Source organism: Poecilia mexicana, unplaced genomic scaffold (genome assembly GCF_051168715.1).
Source record: "Poecilia mexicana isolate PSO_F unplaced genomic scaffold, ASM5116871v1 scaffold_1, whole genome shotgun sequence".
NCBI lineage: Eukaryota > Metazoa > Chordata > Actinopteri > Cyprinodontiformes > Poeciliidae > Poecilia > Poecilia mexicana.
This window is the reverse complement of record NW_028263370.1, coordinates 22,168,205-22,193,112: the sequence shown is the minus strand read 5'-3', so window position 1 is coordinate 22,193,112 and position 24,908 is coordinate 22,168,205. Positions and strand designations below refer to the sequence as shown.

Below are 24,908 nucleotides of genomic sequence, written 5' to 3'. Positions count from 1 at the left end.
AATTAAAATGTTTCTGTAAAACATTCAGTCTGTGTAGGAGGGAATAAATGAGGAGAAATGGCAGATTGGAAATGAGAGGAGGAAGAAGTGGAGGAAAGGGCAGGAGAGAGGAAGAGGAGGCATCCTGTGTTCAGTCTGATGTGTAATTTGGCTCACATAGGGACAGGTTGGAGGGCAGATAGAGCAGATTCATGTGATGTGAGCAGACATGTTGTGTGTTTCTCTGTCTGATCCGCGCCCCACGGTGAGCCCACTCGCCCTCAGACGCCGTCCTCCGACCAGCTGCAGAGCCGAGGCCAAACGGCTTGGCGGGGATTATACTCCGATTAATCCCGGTGCAGTGACTTTGCATCATATCGGAGCCGAGCGTGAGTCAGAACCGGAGCGATGCAGCTGTAATCTGGAAAACGTGCTGCATGTGCAGGACGAGGCGGACAGATGCGCCATGTGACGCAGTCGGAGATGCGAGGCTTTTGTCTGATTTTTATTTTTAGTTCACCTCATCTGGGAATTTGATCTCATCAGAGCTGGTAGAGTGCCCCAAAATTTACTCACATAAAAGTAGCACTAACATATTTTTACTCAAGTGAAAGTGAAAAGTAGCTGTCCAAGAAATGACTCAAGAGTAAAAATGTATTCGGAAAAAAGTACTGAGTAGCTGATCAAATGATCAACCATTTAATTTTAAAACTTCACATAATCAGATGGACAAAATATGAAGTTAAGTGCAAATTTTTTGTATTTTAATAATCAAAATGACAATAATTCATATAAATAAAAAATAAAATCGGGGGAAAGATTCGTTTTCCCCAAATAAGTTTCTTTCAATAAAAAAACTTATGAAACTTTAACAAAAACTGCAGGTGTGAGTCTGTCTGGTGAAAATATGTTTGATCTTCATTTAGTGGGTAGAAACTTTACTCAAGTAAGAGTAGAGATATGTCATAATAAAATTACTCAAGTTAAAGTAAAACGTACAGCAGGGGTCCCCAAACCTTTTCCTGCAAGGGCCACATAACTGTTCCCTTTTCTGGTCGGGGGCCGGTCTTAGTTTTTCGAGAAAGAAACCTTAGAAAACTTTTGTTGACGGGGGGCGGGGGCTGGATTACTGCCGACGACATATTCGCGTTTGTAGATAGATTTTTACCCAGAATGCAAATGGAAAAAAAACGTGAGCGAAATGGTGACTGGTACTGACTAGTATATATTCCATTGAGGGAAACTAAGTTTCATATCTGCTCAAGAGCCCCCCCTGGTGGTTGAAGAAAAACCCACATATATATGAAAAAAAACACTGAATGCTCTCTGGTATTGTTCAGGGGGCCGGACCAAATGAGGAGGCGGGCCGGATCCGGTATTGTTCAGGGGGCCGGACCAAATGAGGAGGCGGGCCGGATCCGGTATTGTTCAGGGGGCCGGACCAAATGAGGAGGCGGGCCGGATCCGGTATTGTTCAGGGGGCCGGACCAAATGAGGAGGCGGGCCGGATCCGGTATTGTTCAGGGGGCCGGACCAAATGAGGAGGCGGGCCGGATCCGGCCCGCGGGCCGTAGTTTGGGGACCCCTGACGTACAGCATAGAAGGATTTTCTTTTTTTTTTTTTCAAAAAGTTACTCCAGTAAATGTAATTGAGTAAATGTAACTAGTTACTGTGTACCTGCTGTGGAGCGATGGTATGTAACTGGATGCCTGCACCATGTGTGAGTTGCTGTTTAATCACGGTGCAGCTGCATGTTAGTCACCTTCATGACTTGTAATCTGCGCCTCAGGCTTGATGGGGAGCAGATATTTTTATAACACTCAGACTTAACATGACAAACACGAGTCGGACACCAGGAATACAAGGCCACTAGAAACCAACTGCTCTCTGGGTGATTAGACTTTTTACCGCCATGTTGTTGTCAGCTGGCACAACATATGCATTTCTTTTTACTAGATATGCATTTCTGGATTATGCCAGATTAGAAACTGTTTTAGTGTAGGGAGAAAATGCAAGACAAATGTTTTGTTGTTTACCTCCCATCCAGAAACCACTTTGCTGCATTATTGTTGGTTGTGCAGGAGGGTCCACTTCTGCTTTTCAAACCTGTACAGTTGTGTAATTGTGCATCTGTTTGTAGCCATTTTTCAGGTGTGAGTGTAAACGTTGATGTGCAGGGACGAGACCAGCAGCAGTTTATTTGGATTTAAAGTGACAGAGCCCTAAAACAACTCATTGTGAAAGGAGCTCAAAATAAACTAAAACCTCATTATCTTAGAATGAGTCTGTGCAAAAACAAGTTCAAGGTTATACTAACCTATTCAAAGAATTGCAGTAGGTCACCGTTAAGAAAACAGTGGCATGACTTTGATGTACGGCTGTTTCTACTCTTGATGTTGAAATCTGGAAGCTTTTTAGAAATGGCACTAAAAGACTTTAGTACTTTTCCTAAATCTTCACAGAGTTCCTCAGACCTTTATGTTGTGCTGAGTCCAGGATAATCCAGTAAATTCTGTCAAACGATAATATTTTTGGTCAGAGGAGCTGCCTGCTGCAGCAAATCAGAAGCACTAACGAAGTTAGAGAAGTTGATATGAAGCTGATGACTTTCTAGGAACATCGGCAGCAGTTAAAGGATAAACCTGTTTGTTTAACTTTAACCATGAAATGAAAGAAATCTACAATAAAAATCTTCCACGGTGGAAACAGAACAGTTTAAATGATTGACTTTGCTGCTGATGATGAGTGCAAGCAAAATGATCTGGGATAAGCAGAAAACAGATGAAAATAAAACTCCCACAAACTGTGTGTGTTAAAAAATGTCAGATCCTACGGCGCATCGTTTTACATCGGATTTAAAAGCTTGATGTTCCCTCTCATCCTAAAAGCTGCATTATTTCCCCGTTTATATTCCTAACTTTATCACATGAGCCGTGTCCCTATGAAATCATGAGGAGCAGATTCCTCCGTCCTGCACACATTCGATGTATAAATCATGTTAAAACACTTAGAGGGTGTGTGTTTCTAGACTGCAGTCCATAAATTATTGATCTGACCTACTTTGACTGAGCCCTGCTGATAAAGCCTCTAAAGTGAAACCTCTCAGCCTTAATGAAGGAAACCAGGCCTAACACACATTTACACATTACAGCCTGGCGGTTCGGAGGATCTGGGCTGGAATGATGCTGTTGTTTCATATGATGGAGTCTCAGAACACGCTGACCTGCTTTTTCTGCTGCACCTTCATCATAATGAGGATTTATTGAAGCCAGTTCCTATAAAATTATGGATGGACAAGATCACAAAGGTGTTCGTTAGCTGAGGGCTGAAACAATTAATGGTGATGAAGTAATGAGTAATCTTCAACTAATTTAGTGATCAATAAATTAACTAAAGGATACAGACTCACAAAGGCCATTTGCTGAAAAAACAACTCCTTTTTAAAAATCTTTATGATAGTGGCACAAACGTAAAGTTTTACCCCCACATCTCGATTGATTTTTGTAAAGTAGAAGGAGCTGGTTGACCTTTGATGACCTCTGGAAACATTTAATAATATCTTTAAAATAACAGCGGCACAAACTAAAACATTTGACACATTAAAAGTTTAATTTGAAGACTTCACTCAGTTATTAAACGTCTGATTTTTGCTTTTCTCGCGGCAGAGCTTCTGCTTCTGGGTGAGGAGACGTCACTCAGGGGAAACCAACCAATCAGAGCGCAGCTATGTTTCTCATTCCACCTGTGTTAGTTACTTCTCATGTTTAGTTTACCATAATAACTAAAACAAACTCACCGTTTTGAAGATGTGTTTGTGATAATATTTGTGCTGCGTGTGAAATGTTCGGCCGTTCTAATCAGTATTCTGGGAGTCGTTACCTTTCCGTCCCTCTTCTCTGTCCCTCATTACTGGCAGGAAATCTAATCAAAGCCGACGCTGCAGAGGAGCAGATAGTCAATATGAGATACAGAAGATGTCTATCCGCTGACGCTTTTCAATTTTCCCCTTGTTTATGGCCATTCCAGCGCGTGGTGGTATTAATTTTATTTTTTGCTGTGCAGTGGGACTGAATGTTTGGAGGCTGTTTGTTTGAATTCACTATTGATTTTAGCAGAACGGAGCCACTGACTGTTTTTCCTTCTTCTTAATAGTAGTTTTAGCTTTCAGCTTTGAGTCAGACATTAATCCCCATCACTAACGGCGATAAATGAGTTTCAGACGGCGTCGTTTAGGAAAATCTGTTCTTCACACTGCTGATAGACTGTGCTGCTGTTGAACACCTTCGGCGTCCATTTTTCTGCAGCCATTCCCTCTGACAAACTGCGCTTTAGCTTTTCTTAATGCTTTCGTTTCATCTCACACATTTCTCCTTTATGACAGGTTTAGCTGTTAAAACAGCTCAACTGAGCGCTGATACACTTGTGTGCTCAGTTTACAAACACACACATATCAGATTTTTTTTTATCTACAAGTTTTCCAAACTGATTTTGATCAAAATGCTGCAAACTGAATCATGGATTAACTTTAATCGTTTAATCAACTGCATTGAAAATTATCTTAATTATTCAGTGAGTTTATGCTTCCCCAAGAAAATGTATTAAAAACCAGCATCCAAACTCTGGGCTGCAACTATGATTATTTTATTAATTGATTGTTCAGATGATTAATTGGAAAAAATAGCACATTCTGAAAATTTTTCTTTTAATCACATAAGACATTTTATAAAATAAAATAAATACATTAAAGATGCAAATAAAGAAAATATTTGATTATTTTTTAAAATGAGAATTTTGCTACCTAAATGCTGCAACATATCCCTTTTAGTTTGATCATTGTAGATCAAAAGATGAATCTTTTGCTGCAAAAATCCTTTTAACATCAACATGTGAAAACCTCTTCCTGCTTGACTCAACGTCAGTTCAGGGTATTTCTGATCTGGTGATTATTTTTGGATTAACAGATTCATAACTGGATACCAAAATATTTAATAATATTATTTTATTATTTTTGTTACAGAATTTGAACCAGGTGAAGCTAAAACTGTCACTGCAGGAGTTTTGTTTAGAACAGATTTACAGACAAAACGTTTTAACTAATTGTTTTTGTCTTAAATGCAAAATGTATATTTTTTGTGCAGTTTATGCTTAATTACTATTGAGTGTGTTTTTTTAGACTGTATATTCCAATTAAAGATTAATCAAATACTGAATTACTTGGCATTTATTCCAATAATCTATTAATTACGACTAATTTGATTAATAGTTTCAGGCCTAAATATAAATAAGCCTGAAATTGGTAAAAAAAAAAAAAAAAAATTTCCATTTAGCAAATTTTTTTCATAATTTCAAATCCTGCAATTTTAGGGTTATTGAAAACACAGCCACTGTTTCCAGAGACCGAAATGAAGAACGGACTCCTTTAACTCACGCACGATGCTGCAGAAACTGTGGCTAAAACGATGCTCCTCTTTTCACACCTCCCACATTCTCAGAATAAAATCCAGAATCTGAATCGCGTCTGATGAGAGGCTCCATTTAAAGCAGAAACCGCTTTAATGCGGCTGTTTTTACTCTGAATTAACTGACCTCAGCAGCGCCTCAACTGACGGTTTCTGTCATCAAATGGATGAAAGGAGAAACGTCATGTTCATGAAGCTCTCTCTCACACACACAAACACACACACGCGCACACACACACACACACACACTCTCTATCAGCAGGCAGCAGCGTGAAACTGAGCTGTAATAACTACCATCAATACTGATTTCCAGAGCTTGACACCACCATCATTACACCGACGCAGCGGCGCTGGGTAAACACTGCAATAACGCATTTTCCTGTTCAGTTATGTTTCAGTAAAAGTCAAGTCTGGTGCAGATGTGAAGGTTCATTGTGAGGAGAAACCTCACAACTGAAGCAGAAATTAGAAAAGTGTGTGTCTGACTCCTTATATCGCCTATTTCCTGGTATTTGTATTCAGATTCAGTATTTTTACCTGAAGGCACACAAAGCTTGTGATGCACAGAAAATGCAAAGAAAAAATTTAACACTGAAAGAGCAAAACATTAAAAAATCAATCTTCTAGATGTCTTTTTGGTTTTATTATAAATAAAACCATCTATTTACTTACTTTTATTTTTTGCTTAAAATAAAATAAAGTATTATTAGGAATAAAAGAATATCAGTCATTAATAATAACTAGAAACTAGAGATCAGGCCTGAAATCTGGATGTAGTGATGGACTCTGACCTGAACCTTCAGCGCCACATAAAGACAGTTACAAAGTTGGTCTTTTATCACCTGAAGAACATCTCCAGGATTGAAGGTCTGATGTCCCAGTAAGACCTATAGAAACTCATCATGTTTATCTTTAGTCTCACTGATTACTGCAGTGGTTTACAGGTCTGAATAAAAATATTCTGACTAAAACCAGGAAGTTAGAGCACATCACCTGTAGCTGCCTGTAGCTCAGAGACTTTAAAATACTGTTAGTTTATAAATCACTGAACAGTTTAGCACCACAATAAATTAAAGATCTGCTTGTGTTGTATCAACCATCCAGACCTCTCAGGTCTTCTGGTTCTGCTCTGCATCCAGAACCAGAACCAAACATGGAGAAGCAGCATTCAGCTTCTATGCACCACAGATCTGGAACAAACTTCCAGAAAACTGTAAAACAGCTGTTTAGAGTTGATTTTGAAACAATACAAAGAAATAATCACTAATCTGATGTGTAGCTATATCAGATTGAAACATTGTTTCAGTTGTTGACTGTTTCTAGTACTTTGTATTTTTTGTCTTTCTATGATGTGAAGCACTTTGCCTTGTTGCTGAAAGGTGCTATAAACATTAAATTAGATTTGAACTAAAAAATAGATAAGTTCAAAAATGTATTTTTATTAAAAATAAAAAAAAGAAATCTGATATTTAACCACATATTACTCGGGTTGTGTGTAAATATTTGAGGAAATCCACAGTAAATTCAGCTTTGTGCTCCCAGTGAAAGACGTTTTTATATAAAAATGACTGGAACTGTTGGTGTTCAGGATGGAAAACATTTAATGTTCTTGGTCCTTTAAGTAGCTTCATTCATGCCACTGAAAACAGAGATAATTCAGAATAATGATGAAGGATTTAATCTCCCTCATCATCATTCATTTTATGTGTTCAGTTGCTCCATCTTTGTCTCATCACGGCTCTCAGACTGCGGCACGTTTTCCTCGGGCTCGCAGTGCCAGCTGGTCCTCACCCATCTCCCCCCGCCCGCCAGTCCTCCCCCTGTTTACCGAGCTCTACATCGAAGGATACACACACACACACACACACACACACACACAGAAACGTCTCTCCCTCTACACACTCTACTCCGCTGTTACATAAGAAGCATGTAGAAGCTTACAAATCAGATTATAATCGCCACAAGCCATACTCTCAAAGGGGATTGAGGTTAGTGAAGCAGCGTGGCCACAGGAACGGCCATGCTGATTGGTAGTTTGGTTTCTAGTGCAAATATCTCAACACACTCGAAATAAAACAAAACTCACTTACAAGCAGCTTTTCAGCAAGAAATATGTTTGTTTTAAGCCAATAATTCCTTAATATTAGGAGTTTATTTCACTTCTAACATGGAAAAATGTCGTTATAAATACTTTGTCATCGATATTAAGGAATCATTGACTAGTTTGATCTTATTTCAAGTGTTTTAAGATATTTGTACTATAAACTAAACCAAAAGTACTTGGTAAGATTTTGCCCAGTTTGTCTGAACTACATTTATTGAACATTGTGCAGAAATGACCAAACTAAATGTCTAAATCAGGGAAGTCCAAACTTTCTAGTCATACAGGCCAAAATCATCTAGTCAGGATCACTTATTGCCAAAAAATATATCATTCATAAAACAATTTAAAATCTAATTTTACCCGCTCTAAAACAAAAAAATAAAATAAACTAAGACATACAATAATGACAGTAAACAGAATAGTCAACATTTTATAAGAATGAGGATTTTACAACTTGCATATTATTAGGGGCAATTTTAGTGCCTCAGGTATAAAAACAGGATTTTTGTCACTTTGGGGGTCAGAATTTGTTGCATTTAGCCAAGTTTAATTAATTTAATTTAATAAAAAGCAGATTTTGGTCCTTTAGAGTAAACGTCACTAAAACAGATGTGTTGCTGTTTGCTATGCAAAACGTCTGGTAATAAAAAGATGAACACATTTTCCATAAGAACAAAATTAGCCCAGCGACCACATTCGGCCGTTGTCCTGCACTCTGGACACCCCTGATCTAAATGAAGGCAGATGTTTATATTTTATTTCCCCCGTTGCCTGGATTAGGGCTGCATGTTCTGTGGGATTACCGCCACCCTGAACCAGCTGCAGTGGGATCATTTCAGCGTAACCAGGATTGGTTCTTGATTGGTCCAGTGGACAGATCTGTTCTCAGGTCAGCCAGCCTGATTACAGCTCTGCTGCTAATTAAGGGCTTAATGTGCTGGACGTCCCGACGTATCCGGGGTATCTGAGGTCCCTGCTGAACCCTGGCAGTCTTAATGCAGTCAGACCTGTTGCTCAGCAGTGGAGAATGGATACAGACCAGCTTTACCTCGCTAAAGTATTCACTCCCTCAAAGGTTTTCACATTTCAACAGATTATGTCCCGTAGATTCAGTTCGATTTGAGACCAAAGTTATGACATTTGTTACATTTTCAGCTGATTCAGTTTGTTTTCTCACTGTACTGCGTCAAACGACCCAGACTAAATGAAAAACCTGTTTCCCACCTCACCTGTGGGGGCGCTGCACCAAGAACCACTGAAGGAATCAACATAAGACACTGAGCGCCGTCACGGCACCATCTGTTCAGAACCTTTGGCTCGTTTACGCATTCGCTGAAGAAAACTAACAGATTATTTTTAAAATGTACATCAACAAAGTGCAACATACTACTTGTTATAAGATTACATATTTTCCTAGACAAAGTTATAATTTAGTTAAAAGATTGTAAGTAAAAAATTGTGTATTGGACTTACAGAGGTGCTGACTGAATCCAGGAATTTTACTCAGGTAAGAATAGAAATACTTCATAATAAAAGTTACCCAAGTAAATGTAATTGAGTAAATGTAACTAGTTACTACCCCACTCTGGTTTGGGTAAATGTAACAGGAGTGAGTCTGAGAACAGCTGGATTTATACTCAGATTAAAACGTGTTTAATACTCAGGTGAGGCTAATCTGCATCCGTTACAGTGGCTTTTAATTATGGCCATAAAACTAAAAGAGGAACAATAAAAAGTCACTCTTAAGATTTTAATTAGTAAAGTAAAACTAATTTTAAAAAGATGCAGCCCTTCAGGACTTTGTGTTGGTTTATCCCAGAAAAGCCAGATTCCTTCCCTGAACATTGTGCTGCAGCAGCAGGAAGCAGGACTGAGGGAGTCGTGATGCTCTCAGGGGCTTCAGGTCCTCCTGGTTATTGTCCAACAGCAGGAGCTGTCCTCCTGACAGCCTCACTAATCGCTCCTGTCATTTTTAATCTCCCTCCTCCACCGTCAGTGTATTTAAGGCAGGGACCTCCATGTGACCAGCCTGGATTAGACGGGTGAGCAGGAAACGAGGAGGGGCCGGTGGGAGGCGGCGGCGGCTTCATGCACATTGGGCCCCATGTGACCAATGCTAACGCTAAAACGGTGTTTTTCATAGAAAACAGATTCATGTGAAACGCAGTGAGGCAGAAAATTTTGAGAGCTTATGTTCATGAACTGGTTAATTTGATGAGCTCAGTGGGTCGACGTCTTTCCTAAGTGGTCGTTTCACTGCTGATGTGAGCGAGGCGTTGGAATGAGAGGGTGAACGTAGGTCAACGTAAAGAGCATTGAGGTGTAATTAGAAAAGCATCTTATACATTCTGTTCATTTCACATTTGACCACAGCTGATATTCATGGAGCTACTTATAAAGCTACACCAATAATTTGTGTTATTTAATCTGTCAGTGGAGAAAAAAAGTTATGGATCATTCTTCAAAATCATGTTTCATCATCATATCCATTCAATTAGAAATGTCATTATTTCAAATTAAATATTCAATAAGCAAGCAAAATATTTAGTTCCAAATATTGAGATGTAATTAAATATTTTGCCTGTGACAAAATATTTAGTTCCAATCAAAATATGTTGCTTTACCTAAATATTTAGCTTGCTAACTGAATATCTAGCTTAAAGCTTAATATTTAACTTGCTAAAAAATATTTAGCGCCAAACTAAATATTTATTTCTAAGATATCTAAATGTATATCTAGCTCAGAGATAAATATTTAGCTAATATGCAAATTCACTTGCCAATAAGATGAAGAGCACTTTCAAAATAAAAGCCGGTTCAGTGAAACTTTATATAAGCTTGTGGTGAGACTGAATAGCTTCAGTGCTGCTTGTTTTTGCTGTAGATCCATTTGTAAATGTCTATATTGCTTTTAAAATGGCTCAGCCTTTGTTTTTAGCTGAAATGTTCTAAAAGAGGAAAACAAACAATGAGACATGAAGCGATTCAGTCTCTACACTGATATGAAGAGTTTTATTCTGCCATATGTTCTTCATCTTTTAAGGTTCTGCAGGCTGAATGTCTTTAAAAGGTTTTTTTCTCTGTTCAGTCTTTAAAGTGACGGTAGCAGCACGTTTGCTCAAACTACGGAAGCAGATAAGAGGAAAACTGCAGATGGAGCGATAACAGAAGTCCGGCCAAGAGGCGACACAGAACCAGAGGGATCAAATCAAATTCTCAGGATTTTTACCTGAAAATGATGAAAAACTGAAAACAGCCCTGCAGCATGTAGTTGATAAGATTCAGAGGTAAAATTCTGCTGAGTCAGAACCACAATCAGCTTTAATCGCCAGGAAATTTGAATTTGGTTCCACTTGGTTCTCAATTAAGACATTTAATTATGAATTGTATATAAATAATTGTTGGAAATGAAACTTTTTTATGTAAATATGTGTATATACACAGTGTTTTTACAAAAGAGGAAGAAGAGGTTGTCATCAGAGAGACGCTGTGGAGGAAGAAACTGTCTGCTGCGCCGACTTGATGGTCTAAACAGTTTGTGTCCAGGATGTGTGTGGTCTGCAGAGATGTTAGCTTCCCCTTTTCTGACTGCAGACTAGTAAAAGGCCGGGCAGACTGAATAATGGACGTGGGTAGGCCTGTCATGATGACCATAATTTGTTCAGAAGTTATTGCGGTAAACGATAACATTGTTGTTGACAAAAGCATAATAATCCTCGACACATTTTCAAAGATCAATAAACTTTAAATTTTGATGATCATTTAACACTGAAAGTGGAAGATGCTTCAAATATGCAAAATAAATAAAACAACAAATAAAATAAATGATGATGTCTCTGTAAGCTAAATTGTCCCTCAGAAAAAAGGGGATGGTTCAGACTAAAACATCAGGCTGAAGATTTTATCATCCAGTTTCTTATAGAGTTTGTTTCAACATATCATGCTCTTAATTGATTAATTGATTAATTGCTGATTGCGACAGACCTGATCATGTAGAAGATGACAGGGTGGCGCTTCATGGTAAAAAGTCATTTGTAGCATTTTGGTCTGACAATCTTTAAAAGGCATTTAGAGGAGGATTACTTTCTTTTTTTGCATAATTATAGAAATCCTATGAATTTTTAAAAAGGTGTGAAGGCAACAACCCTGATCTTCAATATTTGCTGCTTTTGAATCAACCAAGATCAAATTAAGAGAATAAAACCAAAGAGGGAAGGAAAACAAATCAACAAAGCTGAAAGTATTAAGCTGCACGCAGTTTCACTTTATTCAAGCAATTTAGAGAAATGCCAAAGCAGATGCAGGAAGAGATCACACCAGGCCCTGGGCTCATGCACTGCAGATATTATATTGTTGCTTCATGTTCTGTGAACTGCGTAATCTATTCCGGAAGTTGAGCTAAAGCTGCAGATGCTGTGTGTCACACTGTGCCTCAGCCTTTTAATAGCATTATGAGAGCGTGTCTCACACAGGTGTGAAGGAGTCGCAGTTTAAACTCTTCTGCTGCGTGTGCCAGGAGCATTTCCATTAAGCTGTGTGGGCAGATCTCCGTTCCTGCAGAGAAAATACCTGAAGGCGGCCTGCAGGTGAACCGGCGCTGCTGAATAAATACCACAGACCTGCACACAAATACCAGCCAAACGGCGATTTACTGAGGGATTCAGGGCAGGAGAGATCCGTTTATACGTGAGAAAATTAAATGTTGTAGAAAAAAACACTAAAAAAAAAACGACACTACAATAAATAAGTGAATTAAATACAAACAGAACTAGCTGGTCAGTTGACAATTTGTGTGAAAAATAAGCAAAACACTCATGTTTTTGTTCAAATTTGTTGACCATTTTTGTCTCTTTCAATCAAAGAGCTGATATTTACAATAGAATATACTTTAATATGGATTCATACAGTGAGATTATAGATTACAGTCCACAGAAATCTTTAGATGTGACAATTAGGACTGGATTAATTGGATTAATGGTGATTATTGAAATAATCAATTAATTATTGATGGGAGTATACAGACTCTAAATAATGCCTTTTGCTGAAAGAACAGGACAATTAGAGAAATAATTAGGCCAAAACTGTACAAAAATGCATTTTGGATTTAAGATAATAATAAAAAACTTTTGATATTAGAAGTATTTTGAAACTGCAGATTCATCTGTTGCTACAAATGATCAGGAATTCACCTCAGAAATGCTGCATCATTGCATTTTAGGTAGTAAAATGTTTAATTTCTCTTTCAAAAGTAACTTTTTATTGTTGTTTATTATATAAAAGGCAGAAAAAATCAGCAGAATGTGCCAATTTTTAAAAATCCAAATAGTCAATTAATTATCAGAATAATCAATAACTAAAATAATCGTTAGTTGCAACCCTAGAAAGGATTGCTAAACATATTTTGAATTAGAGTGACAGAAAATGTCATGAATATCAAAAATATTTGTGGAAAATTGCATTTTTTCCTGCCTTTATAGTCCAACAGCAGAATTAGCACCAACAGTCATTTTCTATTCATTGCTGAACAAATGTGACGCAGAGTGGAGCTAATTTTCTCATTTTTGACTTGAGTTTTGTACATTATGACATTTTGAAGCCCTTTGTGATTTTTAAAATTGCTCATTGTGCGTCAGACTGAAGATATCGCTTTTAAACAGACAAAAGTTGCTGCAGTTTCTGCAGCAGTGACTCATATCCCGTCAGTGAGAATCAAACAGGGGAGTGTGAGAGCCGCGCGCGTGTGTGTGTGTGTGTGTGTGTGTGTGTGTGTGTGTGTGTGTGTGTGTGTGTGTGTGTGTGTGTGTGTGTGTGTGTGTGTGTGTGCGCATGTTGACTACAGCCTGCCTGGAGAAGACACTTCTTTTTCTGTACTTTAGTTACAACCATTTCAGATAATAATTTTGATTGACTGATCGATTTTATCTGGTGTATTTACAACAAACTATATTTGTTGTCAGAACAGAAATCCTGCCATGTCTTCGAGGTTACTTTTGATGTGCTGCTCTGCAGAATAGTTCATCTATACTGACAACGGTGTGTAATTCACAGTGTCCTGCTGCATCGTTACCGGGTGTGTTACTTATCTGGAGCGTCACCATCCTGTTTGCTTTTAAATCGTATTAATGGATCAATGGATTAATGGATTAAACAGCAATCTGGGAAGAAAATTTCAATCCTCTGTTAATGGTCAAAAGAGCTCAGATAATTATTAGCTGGTTTTATGAGAAAGTAGTTAATGGTTCAAGCATTCAGCATGCTGAGTGAAGTGAAGCATTTCCATAGTGTTGCATTAGATTAGATTATATTATTCCTGAGTCGCTGCTGCAACCAGCATCAGATTTGTGTTGCAGTGGAGAACACGTTCAGTTTCATCACGTGTTTAAAGCACTCAGTGTCTTGTTATTTTGAGAATTTGTTGAAGAACTTTGTTCAAATCCTGCATGTGCAGTAGAAGAAGAACATGCAAACTCAACTTAGCAACATATGATTACATCCCATATTCCCCAAATACGTAATTGTGTCCTTTAGCAATGACACTTGGCCTTCAAGCAGATGTTTTTGTTTTCATAGTTTGTTTCTTTTGGTGGATTTGTTGTTTTTGCATTTCTGTTACTCTCTGATTATTGAGCTCAACTCATAATGTTTTAAAGGTTTCAATTCAACAGTAGCTTGACAGGAAGAAGGACAGAGAGCGTAGATGAGGTTCAGTGATCGAACTGTGTTGAGGTCTGTAGTCTCTGCATACAGCGCGGCTGTTTTACCACCGAGCCATGTGGCGCCCGCTCCCCATCATTTTTGTTCAAACGAGCTAATTATGAGTCTATCTCCGTCATGCAGGGAGCTGTGACGTCTCTTTTGCACCACTGCTGTTATTTCCCTGCAGCCAGCTGATCTGCTTCAGGTTCACTTCACTCTGCCGTCTCTGCTGCTCGCTTCACCTTGTGGTGTCCTTCCCTGGAAAGCAGATTCAGCCAGAGGAACGTGGGCGCCGCGCCGTTAGCATCATGGCTGCGCAGCAGTAGATCTGCTGCTGAGTGAGACGCTTTAACCGAGTCCCTTGTGCCTTTAAGGGACTGAATATTATAGGTCACAGTGAAAAATAGACATCACTGTTTTGGGTTTTGTAAGCCTGTCATAGAGAATAAAACTGGGTGTTCATTTTTCATATTTTCACCATATAATTCATACATTTCTAAATGTCCTATAGTTTCAAACAAATTATTTAATTTGCAAGTTAAATGTTTAGTTTCAGAACTAAACATTTAACTTGTAAATGAAATATTTAGCTCTACAATAAATATATAACTTACAAACTAAATATTTAGCTTACAAACGACAGATTTAGCTGTCAGATCATTTGCTTAGGAAGCTAAATATTTAGTTAGCAAACTTAATATTTACCTACATATATTTAGTTTGACTACATGTTAGTTACAAAATAAGTATTTATTTCTAAAATAAACATTTAATTGTATATAATTAATTTAGATCAAAACTAAATTAATTAATTAATTTAGCTTGAACATTAAATGTATAGTTAGGAAGTTAAATATTTAGTTAGTAATTAAATCATTATTTAAGAAACAAAATATTTAGATCCAAGCTAAACATTTAGTTTACAAACTAAATAAGCTAAATATTTAGTTTGCAATTTTTTTTAGCTTGCCGCTTATTGGCAAACTAATTTGCACATTAGCTAATAAGCTAACAATTAGCTTGGACCTAAACATTTAGTTTAGGTCCAAACTAAGACTGAAAAACTGACTTTTAAACTCCTATGATTTAAACTTTTTGTAGTTTTCAATGCATGTCGCTGTGCTTTTATTTGAATTTCTGATGTTTTATTTATTTAATTGCCCAGTTTTTTCTGCGCATATGACAAAGAAGTTATTTTTATTAACAGGCGAGCAAAAATCCCAGAGTGGAAAATGTGGATTTGCTGCTCACAGTTTCTAAATGTCACAGAGAAAATGTGTTTTTTTTTTTTTTTCCTTCAGATTTCTAGAGCACAACATTTAAAATCTCAGACCAAAGAATAGCTGCTCCATCTGTCAGAGAAATGTAAAACAATGGCTTCATTATGCAGGGTTAAATATTTCAGCGTGACAAAATAAAAACCTCTCATGCTGCCACTCTGAGCGTTATCAGCTCAGATGTCTTATTAATATCTGCGAGTGCTGAGTGCGAGGCTTGGCCTGACTCCTAATTTCCATAGAAATCATGAACTATTTTATCTGTGCATGCAAATCATTACTGCTGCTGCAACCAGATAATTTCACCTGCTGCTTCCTTCATGTTTCATCCAGGAGTCGAGCAGTTCAGGAAAAAACGCCAGTAAATCCAAAACAATGTGGCCAGAAGATGAGTTCAAATAAATTACCAAGAACCATTTTTAACTCAAATATGATCATAAATCTGTTGGTCTACCTTTATTTCATATTATTATTATTATTATTTTCTTTGTTTAGTGTAAAATATAAATATGGCTAGAATTGATTGGAAGGCAATAAAAGCATGAAAGTTTGCACAAATGCTTTTCAGATGGCACTTAAGATTAGAGCTATAGAAAATGGTAACGATCGTCTGCTGAGAAATCATTTTATTGCATTGATTAACTGTTTACAGTCCTATTTTGAAGATGAAGAGGTTTCTGTTACCTTGAGCTCTATTTTAAAAGCAACGTCTCAGTTTTTGTTCCTTTTCTGAGTAATTTTGACCTCACCTGCTTCGTTTGCTCACATCCTGCATCTCCTGCTGCTCTGGTCTGACAAAGCGAAGCAGGAGAGTCGTTCACATTGCACCTTCACCTGTTTCCATGGCAAACATGTTCAGGCTCTATGGTAAAAAAAAAAAAGAAATCAATGACAGGACGTGTAGCTTCCCTCTGAGTCTGTAGATGTGCTTGTGCTCTGCATGGCTGCCAGGTTATTAGGCGTTCTCACATGTGGGATCAAAAGAGACTCGGATGACTCACAGAAAATCTTACGAAGCACAAACTGCTGCCACAAGCTTAGTCCTTAAAAAAATAAAACCCCAATTCTCTGTGCCACATATCATCCCTCTGTGCTCTGCCACCTCTACAGGATCCGTTTTATTCGCTCCATTTAGGGTCGTCACGGCGATTTCACAGGAAATAAGGAGCAAAGACACATTTAGGACTTTAACTGTCCTTCATTTAAGAAAAACAACCTCTGCTGTCCAGGCGCTCACCATGTCTACTGTCATACAGCGTGACATTTCCCCGCAGCCAGTGAGCCTTGTGTCTCACTGCTGCCCCCTAAAGGCGTGTAGCTGCATCACACCCAGGAGCAGGATTCTGGCAGGATTTCCAGATGACATTGAGGAGGCAGGAGGAGATTTACAACGGAGTATCAGGGCCACTGCAGAAAGAGAAAAAGAGGAGTGGACGTCCAATAAATAGCTCAGAAACTTTCTAGAAATAAACAGGGAAATTTTCAAAAGTCAAAAATGTTCAACATTTGAACTCAGAAGTGTCCATGTTTTTTTTTTTTTTTTGAGAACTTGACAATTTCAAAATTAAATTATTTTTTCTAGCAAATTTTCAACTTTTGAAACTCAGACATTTCCAAGTTTTTTCTACAAAATTTCTGACAATCTATTTTTTTTTCAAGCTCAAAAATTTCCATTTTTAATCTAGAAAATTTCTGAGATTAATTTTTTTTTCTTAGAAAGGTTTCAACTTTTCAAACTCTGAAACTTTATTTTTTATATAGAAAATTTTCAACATTAATCTCAAAATTTCAGATTTCTTGGCAGAAATGTTTTTTTCTTTCTATCTACAATGGTCCTTATACGCCATCATAAATATTTCTATATTTGTGCTTTTTGCAAGAAAGGACGTTACTTCCAGCTTGTTGATGCATTGGTCCATAGATCTGTTAGCTTAACACAGTAAAACAAAATAATTTAGCTGCAAATTATTTAATAGATTAGCATGAAGAATATGTTATAATTCTTGTAGTACTTTGCCAAACTGTATTTGTTGATTGTTCCTGAATGTTTTATGTTGGTTTTAAAGATGTTAAATAAATCTTCACGGTATGTTTATTTACCTAGCAGCTTCTTGTTTGTTTTGCAGAGAGTGAGCGAGAAAGTCGGAGGAGCAGAAGGAACGAAGCTCGATGTGGACTTCACTGAAATGGAAAAGGCATGTCTGCTCATTATTATCATTATTGTTGTTTCAGGATGTTTTAATGGTTTTTTAAAAATAATTTTATGTCTTGAATGGACAAACGTTTTCCTAAATATTTATTTTGCTCAAAATCTCATAGAGAAAAAACAAAATATGTAGAAAAAAAATACATTTAAGTTTCTATAATATGATGAATACAATTTCCCCCCTTATAGATTTAGTTGATTTTTACTGTTTTTAATTCCTAAAGCATCAGTACATTTATCTCACCATGTCTTCTGTCAGTATGTCGGCTGAAGTGTGTTTTCTATCTGCGAAGCGAAGCTGCGTGTTCTGACCCGCTCGGCATCGCTCCGGTTTTCTCTCCCTGTTTCTGTGTTTGGGTTTGCAGAGGGTGGACACCACCTCTCGAGCCGTGCTGGACATCATGACAAAAACCACCGAGTATCTGCAGCCGAACCCAGGTGACACACCACCACTGCACCGCTTTAATGTTAAAAAATGATTTATTAACATGATGTGTGTATCCAGACAGACACAAATATTTTATTCTACACGCTGGCACATTGTCTGAATCTTTGATGATTATCCTTAAATTTCAGTTAAAATGGAGGCTCCAGTCCAAAACTTTAGACCCGGCTCCGTTCAGGAGGTTAACTCTGAAAAGTTTATTTTTCCAAGATATAATTTTTTTTTGTCTGTAACACAAAGTATTTCTGTTCTGGAACATTTAAAAAATGTTTATTGGTTTAATTTTTATAAATTATTAATAATTAGTTATAGTTACAGTAAATTGTTAGTTTTTAGGAATATTTTTTTAAATTACCTAAACAAGAAACATGAAGTGAGAGTAGAGCCTTAGAAAAAGTTGCTCATATTTTATTCTTTTCACATGTTTAATAAATCATGCTTTGTACTTAGGAACATGATTAAATCTAAACTTTTACAAAACATGAGTTTTACAAATGGCCTCAGTGAAAATACATTTAGAAATATAAAATATAAAACAGAAATAAACTTGCAGTTTTTATCATTTCATTGAGGATAAAAATTTTAGTTGAATCCCACCACTAATATATTTTAATATAAACTTATTATCTGTTTTTATTATATTATGTGTGACATAATTTAGCTTAAAATTAGGAAATATATCAACGAGGGCCATTTTTATTCATAATTAATAATGTCATAATAACTAATTTTGCTGGATAATAAATTGCCCCAATAGTTATTGTGGTAAACTTTAATATTGTTGTTTTTAAGTAACATTATTGCGACAAGTCGATTCATATGCGTTGATATTTGAAAATATTCTTGTTTTATATTACAAAAGCAGCAGTGGCAGTGTAGTAAACATGCTAATCAAGCCCTGTTTGTCAATTTATTTACAGCATCTATTTTTTAGTTGCCGATTGATCCAATGGAACGTCAAATGTTTCAAAAGTTTAAGAAACGTCAGCACTATGACTGTAACAGTTGTTCAAACAGCCCACGGCATTTAGGTTTCCTCTGTTTTATTGCGTTTTGTCGTTGTTGTGCAGCAACCAGAGCCAAGATGAGCATGATGAGCTCCATGTCCCGTATGCGGGGGCAGGAGAAGGGGCCGGGCTACACGCAGACCGAGACCATCCTGGGAGAGTCCATGCAGCGGTTCGGCCGGGAGCTCGGAGAGGACTCCAACTTTGGTGAGGCTGTGGGCCTCGAAGCTAAAAAACACAGAACCACTCCTCTGAAAATGAAAGCTGGTTTTAAACCTGACGTTTGTGGCTGCAGGTCTGGTTCTGATCGACGTCGGAGAGGCCATGCATGAGCTGGGTGAGGTCAAAGACGCTCTGGACATGGAGGTGAAGCAGAACTTCATCGACCCGATGCAGAACCTTCACGAAAAAGACCTCAAAGAGATCCAGGTTGAGTGTTTTATTCACCGCAGCAGCAGCTCGAGTTGGGCTGGAGTCTGTCTGCTCACTGTCAGTTTGACCTTGGCAGCATCACCTGAAGAAGCTGGAAGGTCGCCGTCTGGACTTTGACTACAAGAAGAAGCGCCAGGCCAAAGTGACGGAGGACGAGCTCAAAGCGGCGCTGGAGAAGTTCGACGACTCCAAGGAAGTCGCAGAGCAGAGCATGTTCAACCTGCTGGAGAGTGACGTAAGTCTCACACATCCACGGCCGGCCCAAAGTGCTACGGGGCCCTGGGCAGAATCTGATTGGGGCCCCTGGTCCTGCTGAAAACATCACCACCACCAACAGCGATTCAGTTGAATCTGGGTTGAGTTTAAATGACCGAATCTAAAGTCAATTGGTTTTTATCTGCTGCATCTCAGTCTGTTTCTTTGCAGCTATATTAGTAATACTTCTGTGCTGAAAGCATCTAATTTAATCTAACATTATTCCAATTTTAATAAACAAAAATCTTCAGTGAACATTTACTGAGCATCTATGTTGGTTTCTCCATCAGATCGAACAGGTGAGCCAGCTGGCGGCGCTGGTCCATGCTCAGCTGCAGTACCACACCCGGTCCGCTGAGATCCTCACACAGCTCTCCAGCAAGATCGACGAACGGTCAGTACCAGCGCCTCAGAGTTTCACCCGGTCTAACAGAAACCAACACTAAAGAACGACGGACGTTAAACGTTTGAGCCGCAACCTGCTGAAACCAAACGTTTTGTTTTCTGCCAGGATAAGAGATACATCCAACAAACCGAGGAAAGAGTTTGTACCGAAGCCTCGTACGTCTCTGGACTTCAGCATCAGTGAGAACCACAACGGAGGGATCCACGGCGCTCGCTCTCCAGGTGAGGCTCTGCCAGCCGCCAGGAGACACAAAATCCTCATTCAACGTCAAGGAACATTTCTGGACTTTTACTTCTTCATTGTCAATTTTCTTCCAGTCTTTGAGACCTCTTTTAAAAATATTTGTATTATTAATTTTCAAGTCAAAACAAGTCAATGCAAAACCACAAAATCTTACCAAATAATTTTGGTCCAGTTTCTACTGTAAATATCTCACAACACTTGAAATAAGAAAAGCTACCTTATAAGTACTGTCTCTGCAAAATATAGCAGGTTGTTTTAAGTCAATATTTCTTTAATACTGATGAAAAAGTTCTAGTTATGCTGGCAGATTATTTCACTTATAACAACATATTTCTCCCATGCTATAGAACTAGAGCTTTTTCATCAATATTAAGAAATTATTGACTTAAAACAAGCTGCTATAACTTGCTGTAAAGTTAAGTGAGATATTTGCTGTAGAAACTAGACCAAAAATATTTTTGAAGATTTTGTGTTTTTGCAGTGTATCTCTCACCTCCTTTTAGGGTTTTTAATGAGTAAAAATAATATATTTTATTTCCCTCTTTCCATTATTGATAAATAAAAAACAAATGAGAAAAAAATAAACTAAATTATTTCTGGTTCCATCTTTTGTATAATTGTGAGATATTGACTTTTAATTTAGATTTACTAGTTTTACAAACAATATAGTAACATTCCAGTTATAACATATAGTCAAAAATATATTTACATAATGTATAAAAATATCACTAACAGATGCAAACATGGAGTAAAGGGTGAGAGGAGCTGCAAACACGTGAATGATGCAAACTCCAAAACACACACACATACACACACACACACACACACACACACACACAACCCCCCCCCACACACACACACACACACATGTTTGTGTTGCTATCTTTGTGGGGACTTTCCATTGACTTCCATTCATTTCTACAGCCTAAACCTAACCTTTACCCTTTTCCTAACCCTAACCATCACATACCTAACCCTAACCAAAACTCAATTCATACCTTAGCCCTAAATCAAAAACAGGGTTTCCCCTTGTGGCGACCAGCTCCGGTCCCCACAAGGAGCAATTGGTCCCCACAACGTAGTATATGTCAGGAAAATCGTCCCCACAAGGTATTACAAACAAACGCACACACACACACACACACACACACACACACACTAATCCAACAGAAAAACTCAAATAAAAACTGCTGCAATCAAATGAAAAACTGCAAACACAAAAAATAGAAGAAAAGGCAAAATTATGGCAATGCTAAGAGAAACAGCAAATATGAAATGTTGAAAATTTGCTAAACAAAATCCAAAGTTGGAAATCCTCCAGTCCCCTAGGGGGAGTCTGGAGTAGGGAACATTACCTACGTAAATATGCTGCTGTTGTTTAACACTGTAAAAGACAGGAAGTATAACACACCTTTCCTTTCCTCTGGAAATCCTGTTAAATGATGTGACATCCCATCTTTACTGATTGTCTGGTCCCATATGATTTGGTGATTGGTTCCCCCTAGTGGTCTGGAGCACTTATGTTTTCTGTAGCGAGTTTGAAGCATCTGTTGTGGCTGCTGTTTTTCCTTTTTGCTTCTTTTTCCTGCAATTGCAGCACTTTGTCTGCGGTTACAGCCTTTTTTGTTTGCATTTGTTTTAATTTTTTTGCATTTATATATTTTGGGATTTGCATCATTCATGTGTTTGCAGCTTGTTTTGCCGGTTTCTGCGTGTTTGCATTTGACTATCACCATAATTAGAATCACCAAAATTGTTTTTGTCTGCTAAATGCAAAAATTATGACATCTTTAAGCAGCATGGGAGCCCAGGTGATGATGTCAGAGCTGCATAGGCTTATAATTTAAAACATTTGATTTAATTGGAGACAAATCACTGGGTGTATTTATGTTAAAGCCTCTTTCTCTTTCTTTTGGCATTTAGCAAACCTAAAACTGCAAAGGTTTAGTAAGGCAGTGAGAGAAAAAAGTAAAAAAGTCTTATCTACTTCCAGCTGTGGCTAATAGAAGCTAACATCAAAATATTTCTTCTTACTTTTCCTCTAGCAAATGTTGCACTGGATTGTTTGTGCAGATAGCAAACTAACTAAGTAGCAGATGTACGTTTAATTTCTGCATCTTGTCGCAGCAGCTATATTGCGACATTTCTCCAACATTCTAGTTTTCATTTCTGGAAATATTCAAGTTTATTTTTGAAAACTTGGGACTTTAACATTTTTTGTTCAAGTCCCAAGTAAAAAAATGAATCCAACAAGTAGATGTAAAACAGTCTCCATTCTACATAAAACCAATTAAATATATTAGAAACTTAAATTAGTACCTTTTTTTATTTCTGCAGCATTTATCAAACTCCTCATTTTCTTTTCCTTTATGATTCTGTTTTTCCTGCAGGTGCCAGGTCTCCAGGTGAGCCAGGTCAAACTTGTTCCCACATCTCTGTTCTAATCAGTTCATTTTCTCAACATTTCTTCCATTTACACTGAAAACTCATTAGTGCGTCTGCCTCCTCCATTCCCTGAACCCCTTTACTCCCTCGTGCTGTTTCTCCTCTTTCCCCCGTTGCAGCCAGGTCTCCAGGTGAGACAGTTTTCTAAGACAGTTGTTGCTCTTAAATGTTTTGAACCAACAACAGAAAATCAGGTGCCGTCTGCTCGTCCTGCAAAAGGAAACCCGATTGATAAAGACCAGAACGTTTTCACCAGCAGACGAGCATTTGGTGTTTCTGTTTCCATGTCGACGGTTTTCTGATTTCATCCCTTTTCTTTATTTTCCCACTTCTCCGTCAGTTTGCTGTCCGGCCTCAGTTTCACCCCACGTTCTTGTCACGTTAAACGTATCATCTCTACGTCTTTTTCCATCAGTTCATCATTTCTTCGAGCTAAAAGTTTGATTGCTTAAAAATATTTTCTCCTTTCCTCTTTGCAGCAAGATCTCCAGGTGAGAAAGAGTGACTTGGGAAGGGATGGAAAGTTTCTCCATCACTCTTCATTTTTTCTTCTTTGTGTCTTTGGAGGACAAATTTTTTCGTTTCGTTTTATTTACTTTTTGCAGTGCAGTTTCTTTCTGAACCTTCTTTCCTCACCAATCTTTGTTTTATTGTTTATTTGTAACTGAAATCTTTGGGAAATGTGCTTATTTCCTCTGAGTTAAATGAAATGATGTAACTCCCGCATTAATTTGCATGCAGCCAGAAAGTTTCCCCCTTAGAGCCAAGAAATGACTCACTGGCATGAAACGGTGCTTGAACAAGTTCTTGAACTTTTCCACTTTCAGTCATGATATAACCAGAAAATTTTCAAGAACGTTTTGCGTGATAGACAAACACAGAATAGATCAAAATAGTGAAGCAGAATTACAAGGATGCAGAGTTTTTAAATATTCCTGATAACAATCTGAAAAGTGTGGCTTGACTTTATAGGTTTGTTCAAAGTTTAGGATATTTTTTTAACACAACCCTGCTTTAAAGGGGCATTGCTATGTAAAGTCGACTTCTCTGAGCTTTACTTTGTTATTGTGTGTCAAAAACAAACCTGAAAGAAGAGGAGTTTCTTAAAGAGACAGAGGCCAAATTTCAAGGCGTTAAATTACAAAGTCAAAGTTCTTAAGTTATATTTGGTATATAGAGCAGTTTTATAACTGAAGGTTACATGGTTACTAGAGTGTGCTATAAAGTGGCACTATGTACCTGGAAATCACATAATACTGCCCCAGGACTTTCTTCCTGATCTTTCTGGATCCTTGTTCAGGATGCTGGCTGCTCTCTAATGTTTGGTAAAAGAACAACATGGAATGTGATTTATTCTTATTCAGAAAACCTTTATTTTCAGAAAACCCCTTGTGTACTAGAATAAAATCAGCTTTTAATGAATATTGAATTCAATAGATGTCTAAACTGCAGGAGTAAATTACAGTATCATCGTGCAAATAAATGAATTTGACAGACAGAATGGACATATGGAAGGTTATTAATGAAGACAGCAAAGGACCGACGGATGAACCTTGTGGTACTCCTTTTTCAATGACCTTGAAATCGGCGTAAAAGGGGATAATTTAAAAAAACAGATTCCACACTTTTCACTTTTTTGAGCTACAAAATTTGTAAAAATCATTCATTTTTCTTCCAGTTCAGCATCATGCAGCACCGAGTGTTAGTTTGACATCAACTCTGAATAAAACAGGTTGTGTTTGTGGTAGCAACGTTGCAAAATATGGAAAAGTTTAAGAATACAGGACACTGTATCAACCCAGCAGAGTCTACTTGGTTGGTTGAAAGACTTCGAAGCCGCCCTAATTTGTTTTTAAAAACACATTGAAGGTTTCCAGATTTCCTGGGTTTCTGAGGGTCTTTCAAAGCTTTTCTTTGCTTTTCAGTCGGGATGTTTACCAACTCTATTAAAGT

The 24,908-nt window shown here is 37.7% G+C and overlaps 1 protein-coding gene across 1 annotated transcript in view; it reads left to right on the top strand.

Annotated features, from left to right (window-relative positions):
• Window positions 1-24,908, top strand: part of sh3gl2a (SH3 domain containing GRB2 like 2a, endophilin A1) — a 38,570-nt gene that overhangs the window by 9,528 nt on the left and 4,134 nt on the right. The window contains exons 2-11 of the mRNA XM_088006479.1: window positions 17,643-17,711; window positions 18,088-18,160; window positions 19,238-19,381; window positions 19,470-19,603; window positions 19,683-19,841; window positions 20,152-20,255; window positions 20,373-20,488; window positions 22,901-22,915; window positions 23,075-23,086; window positions 23,435-23,446. Of these exons, the coding sequence (XP_087862605.1) occupies window positions 17,643-17,711; window positions 18,088-18,160; window positions 19,238-19,381; window positions 19,470-19,603; window positions 19,683-19,841; window positions 20,152-20,255; window positions 20,373-20,488; window positions 22,901-22,915; window positions 23,075-23,086; window positions 23,435-23,446 (838 nt within the window). The remainder of the gene's footprint in view (window positions 1-17,642; window positions 17,712-18,087; window positions 18,161-19,237; window positions 19,382-19,469; window positions 19,604-19,682; window positions 19,842-20,151; window positions 20,256-20,372; window positions 20,489-22,900; window positions 22,916-23,074; window positions 23,087-23,434; window positions 23,447-24,908) is intronic.